General features: G+C 33.9%; 1 protein-coding gene across 1 annotated transcript; it reads right to left on the bottom strand.

The window, feature by feature from the left end:
• Positions 1-6,103: 6,103 nt before the first annotated feature.
• On the bottom strand, positions 6,104-17,868 carry LOC112704054 (uncharacterized). Its single transcript, XM_025755632.3, has 9 exons — positions 17,405-17,868; positions 16,270-16,453; positions 15,532-15,665; positions 15,320-15,432; positions 10,132-10,375; positions 8,436-8,588; positions 8,252-8,331; positions 8,054-8,103; positions 6,104-6,421 (listed from the first exon to the last, which is right to left on the bottom strand). Exons 1-9 carry the CDS (start codon positions 17,801-17,803, stop codon positions 6,264-6,266), a joined length of 1,515 nt encoding a protein of 504 aa, XP_025611417.1. The 5' UTR covers positions 17,804-17,868; the 3' UTR covers positions 6,104-6,263.
• Positions 17,869-19,886: the final 2,018 nt, after the last annotated feature.

The raw sequence follows: 19,886 nt of genomic DNA, 5'->3' as shown, positions 1-19,886 counted from the left end.
TATAAAAATCTCTTAATCTTAATTAATTTTAACTCAAAGTATCATCAATTCGATTTAAATATTTTTAGTAAAATAATTTTTTGAATATAAAATCCTAAACAATTATAATAAGTCATAATTAATTCATTATTTTAAATTTTAAATATTTGGATCTTACAAAAGTGAGACCACACGATGATGATTTTGAGCGCACGAAAAAGGATGAAGAAAGAGACGAAAGAGAATGGAGCGAAAACCCTGTGAATGAAGGAAGGAAACCTGTACATGAATGAAGAAGGAGACGAAGGTGAATGAAGGAGATCGAAGCTAAGGGCAGGTTTAGCGTTAAAGTGAAAAAAATTTCATTAAGTGGTGTGCATTTGAATAGGAAACGTTTGTGAAGTGCATCCAAACCTAACAAATAGGCTATCCTTGAAAAGTGTTATCTTTTTGTGAAAAAGGTGTATCTATTGTGTTGGGAAAACTCAACACAGGTTTAAACCAAGAACCTGTCTAACAGCGGAAGCACCAAAAATAATTTTCCCACAACTTGTGCAATTAAATGGGCAACACCAAAGATACTCCAAGCAGCAAATATAATGGAAAAAATTAAATAATCAGACACCAGAATTTTAACGTGGGAAAACCCCCAAAAGAGGGACAAAAAACCCACGGGACCTAGTCCAGAAAAAATCTTCCACTATTAGAATAATGGGTACACAAACAGTCTTCCTAGTGATACTAGGGCATCTCAACAATCAACAAAATACATCACCAAAGTTGGTGGAATCAACATAAACCCTCCACAAAAGTGGGTATCTCAAATCAGGCAAAAGAGAAGGCAATACAACTAACAAGTTATATCCTAATGTTCATCTCTACACCAGGAATAACATACTAAAATTTCATAAGAAATGGAGCAAGTTTACCAAGTCAATGTGATCAAGGTTGGCATGCTCTTTTCCCCCAAATTTTCTCTTCTCTTCGACGCCGCTCTCTGTTTCTTTCTTCTTCTTTCAAAATGAAAGATCCAACTCTCTCTCTCTCTCACCGTGGCTTAGCCACTTTCTTTCTTTCTTTATTTATTTTTTTTTTTGTTTTAATATGTGTGTGGGCCCCACTTGAGATGGGGACCCACCAACAAATCTCCCCCTCACCAACTCAAGTGGGGATAGGCTGCTCCACCAAGCCCGCCTTCTCTTTGCAGGAATCAAACTTCACTGCAGGTAAACTCTTAGTCATCATATCTGAACCATTATCATCAGTATGGATCTTCTCAAGTGCATATGACTTCATCTCAAGCGCTTGACGTATCCAATGATACCTCACCTCTATGTGCTTCGATCTAGAATGAAACGTCGGATTCTTGCTGAGATGGATAGCACTCTGACTGTCACAAAATAACACAAACTTCTCTTGATTGATGCCTAACTCTTGTAGGAATTTCTTCATCCACAAGAGTTCCTTAGAAGCTTCAACAACAGCAATGTATTCTGCCTCTGTAGTAGACAAAGCAACACATTTCTGAAGTCGAGATTGCCACGACACAGCTCCCCCTGCAAAAGTCATCATATAACCAGAAGTAGACTTCCTTGAATCAAGATCCCCAGCCATATCTACATCTGTGTAACCATCCAACACAGGTTGGCCACTCCCAAAGCACAAACAAACTCTGGAAGTACCATTAAGGTATCTGAGAATCCACTTCACTGCTTGCCAGTGTTCCTTGCCAGGATTAGAGAGAAACCGACTAACAACTCCAACTGCATGAGCAATATCCGGCCTGGTGCAAACCATAGCATACATCAAACTGCCAACTGCAGATGCATATGGAATCTTCTTCATTTCCGCTTTCTCTTTCTCACTTGTAGGACATTGCTGCGAACTCAGCTTGAAATGACTAGCAAGTGGAGTACTAACAGGTTTGGAATTACTCATGCTAAACCTCTCTAAAACCTTCTCAATGTACTTCTGCTGTGATAACCACAGTTTCCCATTCTTCCTGTCACGAGTGATACTCATGCCAAGGATTTTCTTTGCAGGACCCAAATCCTTCATAGCAAAGGATCTGTTCAAGTCTTTCTTAAGACTTTCAATCTTCTTAGTGTCATGACCAACAATCAACATGTCATCAACATAAAGCAAGAGAATTATAAAATCACCATCAGAGAATTTCTTAACATACACACAATGATCAGAAGAAGTCTTACTGTACCCATGACCTTCCATGAAGGAATCAAACTTCGTGTACCACTGCCTTGGCGCTTGCTTCAGCCCATATAAGCTCTTCTTCAACTTGCATACAAGATGCTCCTTTCCTTTAACCTCGAAACCCTCTGGTTGCTCCATATAAATTTCTTTATCTATGTCACCGTGAAGGAATGCAGTCTTCACATCAAGCTGCTCAACCTCTAAATTCAAGTTAGCCGCCAATCCAAGCACAACTCGAATAGAGGACATCTTCACAACTGGAGAGAAAATCTCCTCAAAATCAATACCTTTCTTTTGCTCAAAGCCTTTCACAACCAATCGAGCTTTGTACCTTGGCCGTGAGACACTTTCATCCGCTTTCAATTTAAACACCCATTTATTCTTGAATGCTCTCTTACCCTTCGGCAACTTCACCAATTCAAAAGTATGATTCTCATGCAAGGATTTCATTTCTTCTTGCATGGCCTTCAACCAATCTTCCTTATGCTCATGAGACATAGCTTCTTGGTAGCTCTCTGGCTCCCCAGTCTCAGTGTTCATCACATACTCATGAGGAGAGTATTTCTGAGAAGGATGACGCTCTCTAGTAGATCTTCTCAATTCAGGCTCAACTGGTGGTTCAGGTGGAACTTCAACATCTGGCACCTCAGGTTGAGGTGTAGGTTCATCATGCAAATCATCACCATCATTATCAACTTGTACATCTCCCCCATCAACAGGAGGTCTAGTGGAAGGACCAGGTTCATCATCAACAGAACGTCTAACAGTTACTGTTGGCTTATCTGTCTTCTCAAGATCTTCAATAGTTTGGTCTTCAAGAAAAATCACATCTCGGCTTCTAATTATCTTCTTGCTCACCGGATCCCATAATCTGTAACCAAAGTCTTCATGACCATAACCCATGAAGATACACTGCTTTGACTTCCCATCAAGTTTAGACCTTTCATCTCTTGGAATGTGAACAAAAGCTCTGCAACCAAACACTCTCAAGTGACTATAGGAGACATCTTTCCCTCTCCAAACTTTCTCTGGAACATCACCATTAAGTGGAACAGAAGGAGAAAGGTTGATCAAATCTACTGCAGTCCTCATCGCTTCACCCCAAAAGGATTTAGGCAACTTTACATGAGAGAGCATACACCTTACTCTATCATTGATAGTGCGATTCATTCTCTCTGCAACTCCATTATGTTGAGGAGTCTTAGGAACCGTCTTCTCAAGCTTGATTCCATGTCCTTTACAATACTCTTCAAACGGACCCCTGTATTCACCACCATTATCTGCTCGAACACATTTTAATTTCCTTCCTGTTTCTCTTTCAACACTTGCATGAAAGTGTTTGAAGATACCGAGCACCTGGTCTTTAGATTTCAAAACAAAAGCCCACACTTTTCGAGAATAATCATCAATAAAAGTAACAAAATATGATGCACCACCTAGTGTCTTAGCATCCATAGTGCAAACATCAGTGTGAACTAAATCTAGAACATGTGATCTCCTATGAGGTCCAGAATTATGAAATGATACTCTAGCATGCTTTCCAACAAAACAATGAGTGCAAGTATTTAAAGTTGTACCTTTCACTGGAAGTGAGTGCTTCTTGGCCAAGACGCTTAGTCCTTTCTCGCTCAAGTGACCAAGACGTATATGCCACAAATCAGAAGAGGAATCATCAGCTACATTCACATCTTCTTTGCACAACTTTGCTTGCAACCGGTAGAGAGTAGTGAGACTATTGTCTTCTCTAGCAACAATGAGAGCCCCTTTGGTAATCTTACATTTTCCACTACCAAAGGAAGTGCAATATCCTTCTTGATCCAATGCCTTCACTGAAATTAGATTGAACCGCATATCTGGTGCATGCCTAACATTCTTCAACTGCAACTTGCATCCCATGTTGGTTTCAAGCCACATATCACCCATACCAATGATATCACACACTCCTTTATCTCCCAATTTGATCTTGCCAAAATTTCCAGCAGTATAGGAAGTGAAAAATTCACGCCTCGGAGTGACATGACATGAGGCACCAGAGTCCATAATCCAAGTGGAATCATCACAGACAAGATTCACATAATTTTCATCATATGTGATAAGAACATCTTCATAAACAATAGCAGCAGTTTCTTTATCACTATCTTTACCTTTGTCTTCATTTCTTCCCCTTGATTGTTCTCTTTTCAAGAACCTACAATACCTCTTGATATGCCCCGGCTTGCCACAATGGTGACAAATGAACTCCTTTCTTGGCTTGTACTTTCCTCTTGACTTGCTTCGACTCTCTGACCTGTCAGAACTGTGAGGTTTTCTACTTTGACTTCTCCCCCGTGACTCTGAAACAAGTGCTTCTGATTGGGAGGAGGCATTAGTCAAACCTCGCTCTCTTCTTCTGGCTTCTTCATTCAACATACTCTCTTTAACCATTGCTAACGTCAACTTTCCTTTTGGAGCTGAGCTAGTCAGTGTCACAACCAGAACTTCCCAACTATCAGGCAAAGAGCTCAACAACAACAAGGCTTGCAACTCATCATTCAAAGTGATTTCATTATTTGTCAGTTGGTTCACCGTCTCCTGAAAAATACTCAAGTGCTCCGGCATTGATTTACCTTCAACATACGTCATATTGACAAGCTTCCTAATCAAGAATGCTTTGTTTTGCACATTCTTCCTCTCATATAACTCCTTCAATTTCTTCCACATCTTCTCAGCATTCGTTTCGGTGTCAACATGTGGATACACACTAAGATCAAGCCATTGCCTAATCAAAGCAACTGCCTTCCGATTCAGTTTCTTCCATTCAGCATCGGATTTAGTACCTTTGGATTTATCCCCTTCCACAGGATCATACAAGTCCTTGCTATACAGCATATCTTCCATGAGGGTCTTCCAAATTGAATAATTTTGGGAATTCAGTTTGACCATATTCGGTCCATGAGTATTTTCCTCCATTTAATCAGCACAGAGATAAACAACCAAAGCTCTAGATACCACTTTGTTGGGAAAACTCAACACAGGTTTAAACCAAGAACCTGTCTAACAGCGGAAGCACCAAAAATAATTTTCCCACAACTTGTGCAATTAAATGGGCAACACCAAAGATACTCCAAGCAGCAAATATAATGGCAAAAATTAAATAATCAGACACCAGAATTTTAACGTGGGAAAACCCCCAAAAGAGGGACAAAAAACCCACGGGACCTAGTCCAGAAAAAATCTTCCACTATTAGAATAATGGGTACACAAACAGTCTTCCTAGTGACACTAGGGCATCTCAACAATCAACAAAATACATCACCAAAGCTGGTGGAATCAACATAAACCCTCCACAAAAGTGGGTATCTCAAATCAGGCAAAAGAGAAGGCAATACAACTAACAAGTTATATCCTAATGTTCATCTCTACACCAGGAATAACATACTAAAATTTCATAAGAAATGGAGCAAGTTTACCAAGTCAATGTGATCAAGGTTGGCATGCTCTTTTCCCCCAAATTTTCTCTTCTCTTCGACGCCGCTCTCTGTTTCTTTCTTCTTCTTTCAAAATGAAAGATCCAACTCTCTCTCTCTCTCTCTCACCGTGGCTTAGCCACTTTCTTTCTTTCTTTATTTATTTTTTTTTGTTTTAATATGTGTGTGGGCCCCACTTGAGATTGAGGACCCACCAACATATTGACATTAAGATAATAAGGTTATACTTTATAAGTAATTTTTTTATAATAGCGTAGCCTATTTCAAATGTAACCTAAAAAAATATTATTAAATAAGTGATTTTCTTGTGACAATTATTTGTTCGCGTAAAAAGTTGAACTTGAAAGAATGCGGTGGTAACATGGGGATGAAGGAAATGATTCACTGCATGTCCATTCTATTTTAATATATATCAAATGCTAAAACGTGGTTATTGTGGATGTTGATATAAGAAATGATAGTAACTAGTAATTTTTCTTGTTGAACATTGTGACATTACATTACTATATATGATCAAGTAATTTCTATTGTATATACTTCAAATATAAAGGCTTGTTTGGGCTATATATTATAAAGGTTTGTAATTTTAGCCTTATAATATATATGCTAAGGACTGAAGAGTGTCCAAGTCTCATTGAGTGCAGCAAGATCGGCATAATACTGTGTAATCCATCCTTTCATGATTTCGGTCTCTTTCTTTCGTTGTTGTACCAACCATTCTGGATCAGTTTCCTTTGCACTCAGAATATCCAAGCAATGAGATCCTGAAAAATAAACATTCGTCCATCAAAGTATCATTATTCATTAATTTATTTGTGTTCTTTGTTTGTTGTGTCTAATATAATCTCTCATTCTAATATATATCTTTCAATACAAATGATATCTTCTATATGACTTGATATGAGGTTAATTTGGTGGACAAATGATGTTCAATACAATAATCTCATCGTTTTTGATAATTAAATTCATTTTATGTACTATTTTGATAGGTTTTGAAAACAAAAAAAAGTTAGCTATTACAATTCAAGAAACTATTTTTTTTGAGGAGTTAAATATGTTTTATTCTTCGTCTACTTTTTCACTCTACCAATATAATAACAACATCAACTAATCAATTTGTATTGTTTAATATGCATTTTATTTTTCTTTATATTCAGTCTTATTATATTTCATCTAATATTTTCTTTTTAATTGTTTGAATAATATGAATAATTGTTTGTAATCATCAACAATGATAACAGAGCATGACTGTTAAGTTTTTATTTTTCGGTTATGAGTTTGTTAGATATGTGATTTTTTGAGCTTCTAGAAACTAGCTCATCCACTCCTTTTTTTATGTATGATTATAGTCATAAAATTAGAACAAAAAATGACTGATAATGACTACTTGCAACACGCCACTTTTTGCATTCTAATCATCACTTGTTAACTTTTAAATGGGTTAAAATAATATAAAATAACCATTTAAAGCTATTACTTATATGATTTATTATGTTATCCATATCAATATATTTTAATCTAGAGTAATATGTACTATTATTGCACGGGCTAATATTATATTGTGTTTGAGAAAATAATAAAGGTGGTCCAACGGGAATTAATGTGCATAAAAAAATAATAATATGAATTATGATAATTTTGCTTTACTTATGTTAGTATCATAGTATCACAATCATGATGCTCATCTTTTGAATTTTTAAATGAGAAAGTTTAGGAGCAGTAGATTTTGTGGTTTTTAGCCATCAATTAATCATCAATAATAATTTTAATGGTGTGAGATTATATCTAATGATGTAAAATTATTGAATTTCTTTTTGATGATTAAGTACTGGCCAAAATTTATTTTATGATTATATTATTTTTTAATTAGTCTTGTAAATTTTTATATTAAAAAATATAGCATTGTTAATTAAAAATAATGCTGTGCATTATATGAGTTATTAAACTTGTATATTACTAATCAGGTGACTAAAATATGTCATATGATATTCTTTTATTGTAATTAAAGATACATTTTTTTTCCCGTTCATCCATTAACGTCTATTGTCCAACTTCAACTAATTTATAATCTGATTGATTAATTATGATTTTTTTTAAAATAAATAAAAAATATTATTTCTAAAAACAGGTTATTTTAATTTTCAACTTTGATTATTTGATTTCGCTCGAGAGTATATATATATGATTTACACTTATATGTACATCGCCATTTTGAAATTGATATATGGTATGAGATAAAAGAAACCTTATTGGTAGCTAATGATGCAATTATTCATCCAATATTTGAGTTCTTTCTTTTCTAATTTGACTATATTTATAATGATACCTCATTTATGTAAATTTGCTTGATATTTTAACATAAACAAACAATAAAACAATAGAATACCAATACATACCGTTAACTGTATTGATAGCAATAATGCTGTCTGAAATGTTGTTCAGAACTCTGAAAGTCAATTAGCACAAGGTATTTAATCAAAATATTAATTTAAGATTATTATTAAAATAAAAACTCCTATTGTATTTATATTGATTTTTAATTACTTCTTTTCAATGAATTTTTTCTGATTTTTTAAATTAAGAAGATTACATACCCGCCAATACTATAAGGATCTCTTAACCCATTGGAGAAAATAATGTTGCTGCCAAATCTTTGAAGGACCAATGTTATATCCTGTCATTAGTCATTATATCAATATAAATTTTGAGATATGTGTGTTTAGGATATTTTTAAAGTCACATTAAAAAGAAAAATAATAGTATGTTAAAAAAACTTACATGGCCTCCATAATAGGTAGTGACCCAATGGGGACGAGGAGTGACACCAAATTCTTTCTGGCAGCCATTGGCAAAGCTCTCAAAATTGTAAGGATCAGCTGTGAACATTGAATCATTTCCTATTCCAATGGGGATCACCATCTCACTACATGTCTGAATATACAAATTAAGCCAATCATAACATTCTTAGATGCTTTGAAGAGAGGCTGGAGTGAATCAAGAGGAGAATTGAAGATTTAGATTGAAGTGTTGTATAAGAGAAGAGCTAAGTTTTGTAAGCAACAATGAAGTGATTGTAATATGAAGGGTGAATATAAAAATACAAAATACTTTGATGCAACACAACGATAAGACAAAGGAAAAGCATGATAGATGAAGTTCAAGATGGGGGGTTGACAGTAAATGATTCAAGTAGAATGAAGTAGATTTCAATGAGGTACTTCAAGAACTTGCACACTCAGAAATGGCTACTAAAGTGGCAGGACCAGATGGGTATAACCTTGGGAATTCACAAAGATGATGAGGGTATTCTTTATGGATGGTAAGATGCCAAGAGAAATCAACATGACGTGATTGGTAAGACACAAATATTGTTTTGTTCAAAATTGATAGATGCCATATGGAATATTAATAGTGTGTGAGATGGTAGCTTGAGGGCTTAGGCAAGATGGTCTAGTATTGCCTTTTCTATTTGTTATGATGGTTGAAGTTTTCAATAGAATGATTGAAAGGGTTATGCAGTTGCAGATGGCTATGGGAAAAAGGAGGGTATCGCTATTGGAGGATCTTGAAGTGTTTTGGCATGAAGTTGTAGGAAGGTTGAAAAGTGGAATGGGATTCCTCACGCCAGTGTTGGATAAGCCAGAGAAGCAGCTGAGTAGTTGGAAGACCATATACAACAAAATCAATTATAAATAATTTTCCCATGTACTTCTCGGGAAATGGCAAAGAAAATAATCTCCATGTAGTCAAAGTTCTTTTGGGGAGGTCCAAAGAAACTGTTTTGTGGAGTATAATTCAAAAATCAAATGAGCATAGAGGATTAGGAGTTGGAGGTCATTTAGTATTTCATGCTAAAAAATTTGTTGTGATCCAAACACACACTAAATACACTCAAAGTACCTTACGGTAATGATATATACTTTCAATTCTCAAAAGAAATCAAAGTACTTGTCACCAAAACAAAGAGAAGATACACAGTCTAATACAAATCTTCTCAACCAAAAGAGCTAGAGACAAAAAAATATGGTATATAGAATATGAAAAGACACAACTTTAGCTTTAAAACTTAAAACTCAAATAAAGAGAGAGTGTTGATGCAACCACTTAGCACTTACTAAGCCATCTATGTTGGGAAAAAAAAGACTAAGCTATCACACTACTTGAAACTAAACCTCTAATCTTAAAAGCAAAAGTCATCAATTTTGAATACAAAAAGTCAAGTAAAAATATCCAATAATCTCCACCTTAACTTGGTTTTTCATCGAGTTTCAAACTTTTAAAACCACCACTAAAAACCTTCACTTTACCAAATTTACCTTCAATTTCTCTAACGTTCTATTCAAATCCCTATTTCTAGTAATTCCATTTTGAATATAGTTTTAAAAATAAAATTTAAAACGTAAAATAAAATAAAATAAAAAATAGAAATGAAGAATAAGTAAATTGATAATGATATATTAAATAAATAAATTACCTGCCACCTCCAACCCTGGGTAGTGTCGGTTACATTTTGGGGAGCATTAACTTTGCAAGTGGCATTTCCCGTAAAAGCCACGACACCTGCATATATCTTATTCAAAGTATCATTTTCAAAAAAAGCTTTATCTATGGCATTACAGATCATAGTAACTGGGTATGTTGGTGGATGATTGTACTGAGCTGCTGAAGCATACATCGACACCAAATACGATATTAAGTCCGAAGAGTTGTTTAAGGGGCTGTAAAAAAGTGATACTTTAATTAACTCACGTTTTTACTATAAACAAGAAAAAGAACACCTATTTTCAAGCCTAATACAAAAGTTGAAAACACTTTTTTTAATTTAATTTTATTTTCTAAGTTGTTTCTATTTACAAAATCTATTAGAAATGCTTGAGAAACTTTTAGGATTTGTTATGATATTTTTCTTTATATAAGAGTACAAATACTTTAATTTAATCATTAATTTAAGTTTCAATTTTAAGTTTTTTAAATTTTAAAATAAATTAATTTTTGTTAATAAAATATGTGACAATTTCTTAGGGACACACATTATAAGATACTAAAATCTCGTACTTTAATATAATTATTCACCCCGAACAATATTTCTAAGATTTTTTTAAAAAAATGTAAAATTTAAAAATAAAAAATACTTCATTAATAATATTTTGTATAAATTACTTAAATAAATCAGGAGAGAATTAATATTAGGCAAATGCCCGAAATGAATTCACAATACATGTTTGTCCTTTTTTTATAATGTAAATCGTGGGCATATGTTGTGTTTTTTCATCGGCTTTTCCAGACGTTCTCCTGTTCATTGAGGTGTTCAAGTATTAGAAATTACTAATCAGCATGGAGACTCATTTGTATAAAAAATAGGGAGATGCATTGCTTATGGCAATTACACCAAATGAAAACTATAATATATTCCTTGTAGCCTCGACATGGTATTCTACTTTATAGGCTAAAGACAATGGTTGGATTCCACCAAGTGCATATCATACCTTTTGTATTTGCCATGTAGCTGCAAATTTCACATTGAACTTCAAATGCAGAGATCCAAAGAAATTTTTTGTAAACACTGATTATGGGAAGACTGAGTTTGAATTTGATTATTGATTTGACATTCTATAAAGCAATATTTGATAATATGTGAATGAGACTAGGAATGTTAACCGGGTAGGGCGGGATGGGAGATGCCTTCCGGCTCTCCATCTTCGTCTCCAGATTTTCTCTTCATCTTCATCTCTATTTTTCGTCGTGGGAGAGTATTGCTCTCCATCCCCATTACTTACAGAACCTCATTGTTGAGTTAAGAAATTAACTAAATTAATTAGTGATGACAAACATTATTTTTGGGTAAAATAAATAATTAGTGTTGAGTGTTAATAATGATATGTTACTAATTATTTATTAAACAATGCAGGTCAAGACTTTGTCTAGCAGCCCAAAATGGAATAAAAATAAAACATCAAGGCTAATAGGCTGGTTAGTCAAGTGGAGCCCAAAAGAAACAAAGCCAAAGAAACCAACGGGCTGAATATGAAGAAAGCAAACCCAAGCTCGAAATGCTTACCCAAGTTGATCCCACCAAGCTTCTCATACAAGATTGAAATCTTTACTCTCTCTTATTGCTTCGGTCAGCAACAAAATATTAGAAAGAGAGATGTGTTCCTCCTGCTACTTTTATCAGAGAAGAAAGAAAGAGAAAGCTTAATCATAAAGCAAAGATCTAATCACCCATCAAGTTGAGTTAGAAATTAAAAGGTGATTTATTTCCATTTGCATGCAACTTACTTTCTTCACTTCATCTCAAATCTTCTGGCTTACCATTTTTGGATAAATGAAAAAAGTGTTCTCTGATCTTCATTGCTATGCATCTACGGTCATATATGTGTCTTGGGGACCAAGTTGTTTTTCAATGGCCAAGATCTGGGGTTACCATTGAAAATGTTTGTTTATACTGCTCAAATGTCTTCGGTCAAGTAAAAAGGAGACAGCTTGGAAATCCCTAATTTGGGACAAATGAAGAAAGCAATCTCTGTTCACCACTACTGTACATCAATGGTCAAGATTGTTTCTTGGGGACCAAGAAGTATTTCAAGGGTTCAAATTGGGCTTCACTATTGAAAATAATTTTCTTTGCTTCCCTGAGGCTTTCGGTCATGAAAGAAGGTCAGACTCAAACTTCTAATTTAGGAATTAACTGGGAAAAAGGTGATGTGGTGTGTGAGTAAAGCACACAGATCAAGGTGTTGACCTTGGAAGAAAAACCAAGCAACATGCAATGAGATAAAAGAGGTTTGCTGTTCATTCAGAAACGAAGGAGAGAAAACCAGAGTGTGAGAACAGTGTTCTGTAAAGAAGTTCCTCTACTTAGATAATGCTTACTTTCAAAGAAGCATTCGGCCAATACTGAAGAACTGCATCTGAGGTTTGCGAATCTGGTTTTGCACATAGCAAAGAGGCTGCTGATGAAGTCAATCTCCTTCATGTTTTACTGATTGTAATGTTCTTTTCAATGTTTATCATTCTGTAATTTCTAGTGAGAAAAGGCATTGTGAGAAAACTCAAGTAAAAGCCATGAGTGGAAAAAAGGCTGAGTGAAACACTTGAGAGAAAAACCTAGAGTTATTTTCAGATTTCTTTAGGTATGTTTATGTCTTGTATCTTGTACCTGTGAGGTATCCCTTTCTTAGTTGGGTTAGCACTAAGAGGTATAGTTAGGTATTAGCATAGCCAACGTCAAGTTAGGTTAGAACTTGAGTGTGAAAGGATTGAGTCAATCCTGTGTTATTGGTGTATGTAATACTGTTAACTATAGTAAAATTCTTCCATAGTTGTGGAGGAGACTGGATGTAGGTTGCATAGCACAAGGCAACCGAACCAAGATACTTGCTGGTGTTAGCTTTTCTCTTCTCTGCTGTGTTCTGTTTTCTGATATTCATGAGACAAAAATAAATTGTCTCATAAATTTCCGCTGCTGAGTTCAAACAGAATCAAAATTGTAATTTTGTTTAAAAAGGATCATAACAGCAACTTAAAAGGAAGGCATAGATTCAACCCCCCTTCTCTAAGCCTACCACAACCTTTACTCATTTTTCGCAAGGACCCTATTTTTCAATTCTCTGTCTGACTAATTATTAATTTCCATAAGAATAGAGTTAAAAGTTTCTATCATATACAAAAACAGCAAGATTTTATATAAAAATTCTAAATGACAAGATGGTGAGTAACGCAGTGGGGGGACACCACGGCGAGTTAGAGCACAGAGTAGTGGACGATGTGAGAGACACAACAGTAGAAAGGAGAACGATCACGACGATAGAATTGTGAAAAGGAACGCCACGAATATAGATAACGACGCGGCGATGGTGTATATATATATAGTATGTGAAATGATTAAATAACATATATAAGAAATAAACTATTAAGGATAATTAAGTAAATTTATGAATTTTGGGGATTAGCGGAGACGGGACGAGATCCCCACTCGAGTCCCCATGCTTGTCTCGAGAGAATTTCGCTCCCTGTCTCCATCCTTGCGAAAAAAATTCTCCACAATCGGATCTCCATTTGGAGTAGTCCTCGTAGGAATTCCCATGTCTCGAAGAATTTTGTCATCCCTAAATGGGACACTAATATGAACATTTATCTTGATAAAAAACATATACACCAGTACAACTATGGCAAAGTGGCTGACCCCTAATTATATTTTTATAATATTTTTAACTTGACAACATAGAACAATCACTGGATATGAATTCACACCCTGGACTTGTCTCTAAAGAACTATGTTGTTAAAAGCATCTATATGTCCGGGTATCAACTTTCATAGTGTCTTCCCCAGTTTGTGTTGAAAAAATCACTTCTAAAATCAGGAATGAGTAATAGTATGCTTGTTGTTACTCTTGTCAGGAGGAAATTTTAACAAAATAACTCCTAAAATTGAATACATATTGGTTTTCTATCCGACATCAATCGCTCAAAATTTAAAAAATATCCGCTTATAGTTTTATCATCTTTCGAAAGGTTAAACATGTATATAATATTTTATGACATTTCTAGTAAATTTTTTAAATGACATGTGAAAAGTATGCGTCTTTAAACATCATCGATCGTTCAATAAATGCACAAATGAGAGCTTCGTTAATTTTAAATCTAGAATGCTCGTGAAGCATAATCACATTGTATAAACTAATCATCTATAAATAAAAGATGAAACAATTATGTAAAGATATTTTTTACTGCATCCTCTTACTAATAATATAGTGAGTTAGCTATAAAAATAATTAAATTTTATGTTCAGAACATGTACAACCCACAATTATCCCAATAATGTATATTCTAGTGGTTTATGAATTATGAAGGTGAGTGTTCGAACTAAATTGTGGATTACACGGGTATTTATATTCACCTCAACTCAAGCTAAATGGTGGATATTTTTAGAGTTTTATGCACATTAAATTGTAGATTTGGCTCGCATTTTATGTCTTTTTTGGCACACTAAATAGTGGTTTTGCATAGGTTTCATGTGTTATTTTTTACACTAAATCATAGATTATATACGGATTTTCTAGATGTAAAATACACACCAAATCGTGAATTTTTTTGGAATTTTGCAGTTTCTTAAAATAGGGATATTTTATTAAATTTATACAAGTAACTTTATTTAAGGTATAATTATTCTGTCGGTGTCGATTCTTATAATTTCAGCGAATTTTTAATTAAATTTTTATATTTTTTATTTTTAATTGGACCCCTATATATATTATATCAAATTTTATAATTAAGTCTCTATCGTAGCAAAAATGTCGAAATTAATAGAATATTCCGTTAAACTATATAGAATATTCAATCAAGTATTAGATATATTTCATTAATTCTAACAATTTTGTCACGGCAGAGACTTAATTACAAAATCTTATATGATATAGGGACTTAATTGAAAGAAAAGTATAAGAACCTAATTAAAAATTTAATGAAACTATAGGAACCAATAGAGTAATTAAATCTTTATTTAATAATTAGAATGTTTAGGTTAAATTGTTTCTCATCTGATTTATTTGTGTAATTTTCATGACATTGAAATATTTCAATACTTATTAATAGTGGTGACTGTTAAAAATAAACCGTTGAGAATATTTATCTAAACCAAAAAAAAAAAAAAAAAATCATACTAGCAGGTGTTGAATTTGTTACTAAGAATGGAAAGGCCGTTTGGCTGAGACGCTACTGTTTCAATTGCAGACCAAGACTTGAATATAGTTTCGTAGCATGTCTCACTCGCTTCCTGCAAAATAAATATAAGCGTCTCTATAATGCATTTGATAAAAAATAAATAAAGAAATTAAAGACAATAAATACAAATAACAAAAGTATTGTGTATTACTCGAAAATCCCTAGTGACAATAGAGAAGTATCCGTCATGTGGCGTGATGTCATCAAAGTAGAGGATTGGAGCTGATGAGGCCAAAGCACCAATTGCCACGTGAGGGTATTTTAGTCTAAACCATGAAGCAAGCACTGCATAAAAGGAGGTTAAAAACACACACATCATGTCTCAACTTGGAAGTTGGAAACAAATACGCGTTTGGAAATTTTTTTTTTAAGATGAAGAAAGTGTTTTTAATTAAAAGAAAGTAAGAGACTAAGAGAGTATTCTTGTGCTAAGTAAGCAATTTGTGTGTGAATATCGATCGAAGACTTTATATTTAAAAAAAAAAAAATTTTTTTTTGTAAAATTTTAAAAGTGTTGAATAAATTATAAAAAATTAAAAAATGAATCGTTGATTAGAAAAACACTCATATATTTTCTCTTTATGCAAATAATTGTATTTTTTAATAAAAAGAAAAAAAGTATTTTTCAGAAGTTAATCCAAAACATACTTTATTATCTTTTAAAATTAAAGAGAGAGAAATTTTAAAAATGTTTTAATGAATTGTTTATTAAAAAGTATTTCTTGTATATTTTATAAAAGCACAAAATTATTTTTTAATAAAAATATATTTTACAAAAGTTAAAAAATGAACAATGTTTTTTTTTTTTTGGAAGTTTGAAATAAGATCCATCCAAAACGCATCCTAAACAAAAGACGTTGGAAGATTTAAGATTTTTTGAGTAACTAACTTCCGCCATATGATCCTCCAAATACAATTACAGGAGACTTCAGGGAGTATGTGTTTTTTATATGTATGATGAGTTCTGCATAGTCAGCTATGGCTTGAGCTGAATTGAAATATCCAATTGTACTTGCATTCTTCAATGCTTCTTCCCTTGATCCAAATGGTATTGATTTTCCATAGTATCGGTGCTGTGATACATATAACAGTTATAATCCATGTCAATTTCAATTCTTTGTATTGGTGCTTCTTGAAAATTGTCATAATAAGCAGAAAAATAGTTAAAAATTAATATGATAGCCAACAAGAAATAATTGACACTAATATGGTATAATTTATCGACGCTAATATGAATGAATAATACATGACTCATGTATATATAAAATTTCCTTTCATTATTAAAAGTGAATAAAAATAGTTGTTTTAATAGAATATCTTTTGATCATTCATTTTAAAAGAATATATTTAAAATCATTGAATCATGAATTGTAAACAAAAAAGTGTCTAAAAATAATTTTGACAATAAATATGATTTTAGAAATAATTTTATTAATGATAATTTATTTTATTCATATTAGGTAATATATTATTGATGATGATAAAATATAACTATGAATACAAATATTATCAAACTTGTTCTAAACTTTCTTTTTAGCTTGCATCCCTTATATTCCTGAGTCAAGCTTTTATTTACCCAAGTCATCTTAAAAACGTATTATCAGGATGAAAATTTTCAGACAGTTATTGAGAGTTAAGCTGTTTTTAATAATTTTATTTTACAATTATAAACACGATTATTGACCGTTAGTAATTAATACATTTAAATATTATTTTGACAATTATTATAACATAAAAATAATTTACTAAGATAATTATTCTTAATTATCTTAAAAGATGCTATTTTATTTTTTAAGGATAAACATTCTTGTTATTATATTAGTTAGGATTAAGTACAAGGAACTAATTTTTAATTAAAAAAATTATTTTTTAATTTTTATTCTTTCAAAGATTTAAGATTAGAGTTTAAAATTTAAAAAATTAATTGATATTAATCGAAAAACATTTACTATCTAGTTGAATTTGTATGTTATTATAACATTTCTATAAGGAAATAAGGGAAAATGTAATCATATATACAATACCTCTATGTATAGTAAAAGAGCATTAAAGGAAGCAGCATTGTCGGTGATAAATCCTAAGCCTTCAGGGGAACCATCAATGGGTGCTTCTGCGCCCAAATATGCAAATATTGGAGCACTAGAATTGGCACCACCCCAATACTTGAAATTCATTAGATATCTTTGTTGAAATGTTTGATAACTCTGAGGCTTATAGTTGAAGTGATCCAATGTTTGGTTGTAATAAAATGTTTTCACATCATCTGAAGAGAGTGATGATGATGCAAAGTTATTGTTGTATAAGATTGTTTCCCATTCAGGAATTGGACTTAGCCTTGGGATCACCATTAATGGGTGTGTTGAACTTATAACATAGGTGGAGATGAAGATGAAAATGATCAAGGTATGTTGTTGTTTTTCCATTATTGAACAACGACTTTAGAATTATTGAGTTTTTTTTCCACTCAATTATGGACCTCTTTATACAAGATATATGATGCTGTCTTAGTTACATTTGCTAGAGGGTTTCTTTTTATTTATTTTTTTTACTTTTTTTTATTTATTTTGATCGGACGGCTATTTTAACGTAGTTAGACGACTAATATCTCTAATTTTTGGTTTTACACTTAATTACACATTTTGATTGGCATGTTTTTTTACTTTTATTCATGGGTGCTGGCTTAATAATATATTTTATTTATTCTCTTTGTCTTACAATAGAAACCTTGTTACTTGTTTGTATCTCGTACATTTATCGTAGTCCAGTGTATAAGATGATAAGATAAAATATAAATATGTAAACATAAGAAATAAACGTTTGAGAGTTGTTGTATATTCTAAAAGAGAATAAAATGAAAATCAACAAATCAAAAAAATATTATTAAAAAAGTAAAAAAATGATAAAAATAATTCAACCAAATTATTAAATAATCAAAAAAGAAAAATTCAATTGTGAATAAAGTTCTAACTAATTTATTTATTAAAAAAGTAAAATAAATTGATTTTTATATATTTGCAACTCGTAAGAAAATATTCAAAATTAAACCATCGACAAGTTTTATTATTATTAAGTAATCTATTCAATAAGATAAAGTAGTTGTTCCGAGGGTTTACCTGAAACGTGTAGCTCGGTCGTCCGGAGAGGTCCGAGGTGGGGGTTCGGTGACCCGATCTAGGTATGCAGAACGGTTGGTGGTTGTACCTGCAATGACACTCCGATGCTTAAGTTAGCATGGGTCCAAGCAGATATATGTAGATTTGGAATGAAATCCATACCTGGGTGCTCCAGTGTATTTATAGTAGTTGGCAGTGATCTTCCCCGGATAAGATATTCTTATCTTATCTTATCTTTTGGGAGTTTATCTCTATCTTTGTGGAACCGCCTTTTCCAGGCCTTTTCGGCCTTTAGGTTTGGGCTGTGTTCCTTTTGATGGGCCTTCCTTGTGACCGATTTTGAGCTCTTTGTCCGAGGTCCGACTTTTAGGTGTGAGCTTTAGGACAAGGTCGGACCTCTGAGCCGTGATGGTGGCTAAGGGTTCAGCTTCGATCCACTTTGTGAAGTAGTCGACCCCCACTATGAGGTATTTGACTTGCCCCGGTCCTTGGGGGAACGGGCCGAGTAGGTCAAGTCCCCATTTGGCGAAGGGCCATGGTGCGGTGACGTTGATAAGGTCTTCAGGTGGTGCTTTGTGAAAATTGGCGTGTTTTTGGCAGGGGGGCATATTTTCACAAATTCTGTTGCGTCTCTTTGCAAGGTCGGCCAGTAGAATCCGGCTCGGACTACTTTCTTGGATAATGCTCGAGCTCCGAGGTGGTTCCCACACATGCCTCCGTGGACTTCTTCGAGGACGCTCTTTGTTTCTGAGGTCGGGACACACCTAAGGAGGGGGTTTGAGAATCCCCTTCTGTATAATATGTCGTGAATTAGTGTATAATTCTGGGCGTCTTTTGTGAGTCTTCTAGCTTCCTTCCTTTCGGCGGGGAGAGTTCCCGATTTCAGGTAGTTGAGTATAGGGGTCATCCACCCTTGCTGTTGGTTGGATATGTTTAGCGCTTCTTCCTCTCTTAGCACGGAGGGAAATTGCAAGGTTTCCTGGAGGAGACTTCTGTTGTTGCCTCCGGGCTTGGTGCTGGCGAGCTTTGAGAGGGCGTCTGCCCGGGCGTTTTGTTCCCGAGGTATGTGCTGAATCTGTATTTCTGGAAAGTGGCGTAGTTGTGCCTGTGTTTGGTCCAGGTACTTTTTCATAGTGGGGTCTTTGGCCTGGTAGCTTCCATTTACTTGTGATGTGACGACCTGGGAGTCGCTGAAGATCGTGATTTTTTGGGCTCCGACCTCTCCGGCTAGCTTTAGACCTGCTAGTAGGGCCTCGTATTCGGCTTGGTTGTTCGAGGCCTGGAACTCGAATTTTAAGGATAGTTCTATCCGCGTTCCTTGGTCGCTTTCGAGTATAACCCCGGCTCCGCTTCCTGTTTTGTTTGAGGACCCGTCGACATACAGGTTCCACGA

The sequence above is a fragment of the Arachis hypogaea genome, chromosome 7, assembly GCF_003086295.3.
Source record: "Arachis hypogaea cultivar Tifrunner chromosome 7, arahy.Tifrunner.gnm2.J5K5, whole genome shotgun sequence".
NCBI classification, from domain to species: domain Eukaryota; kingdom Viridiplantae; phylum Streptophyta; class Magnoliopsida; order Fabales; family Fabaceae; genus Arachis; species Arachis hypogaea.
Note: the sequence above shows the minus strand (reverse complement) of the source record. Positions and strands in the feature narration are given on the sequence as shown.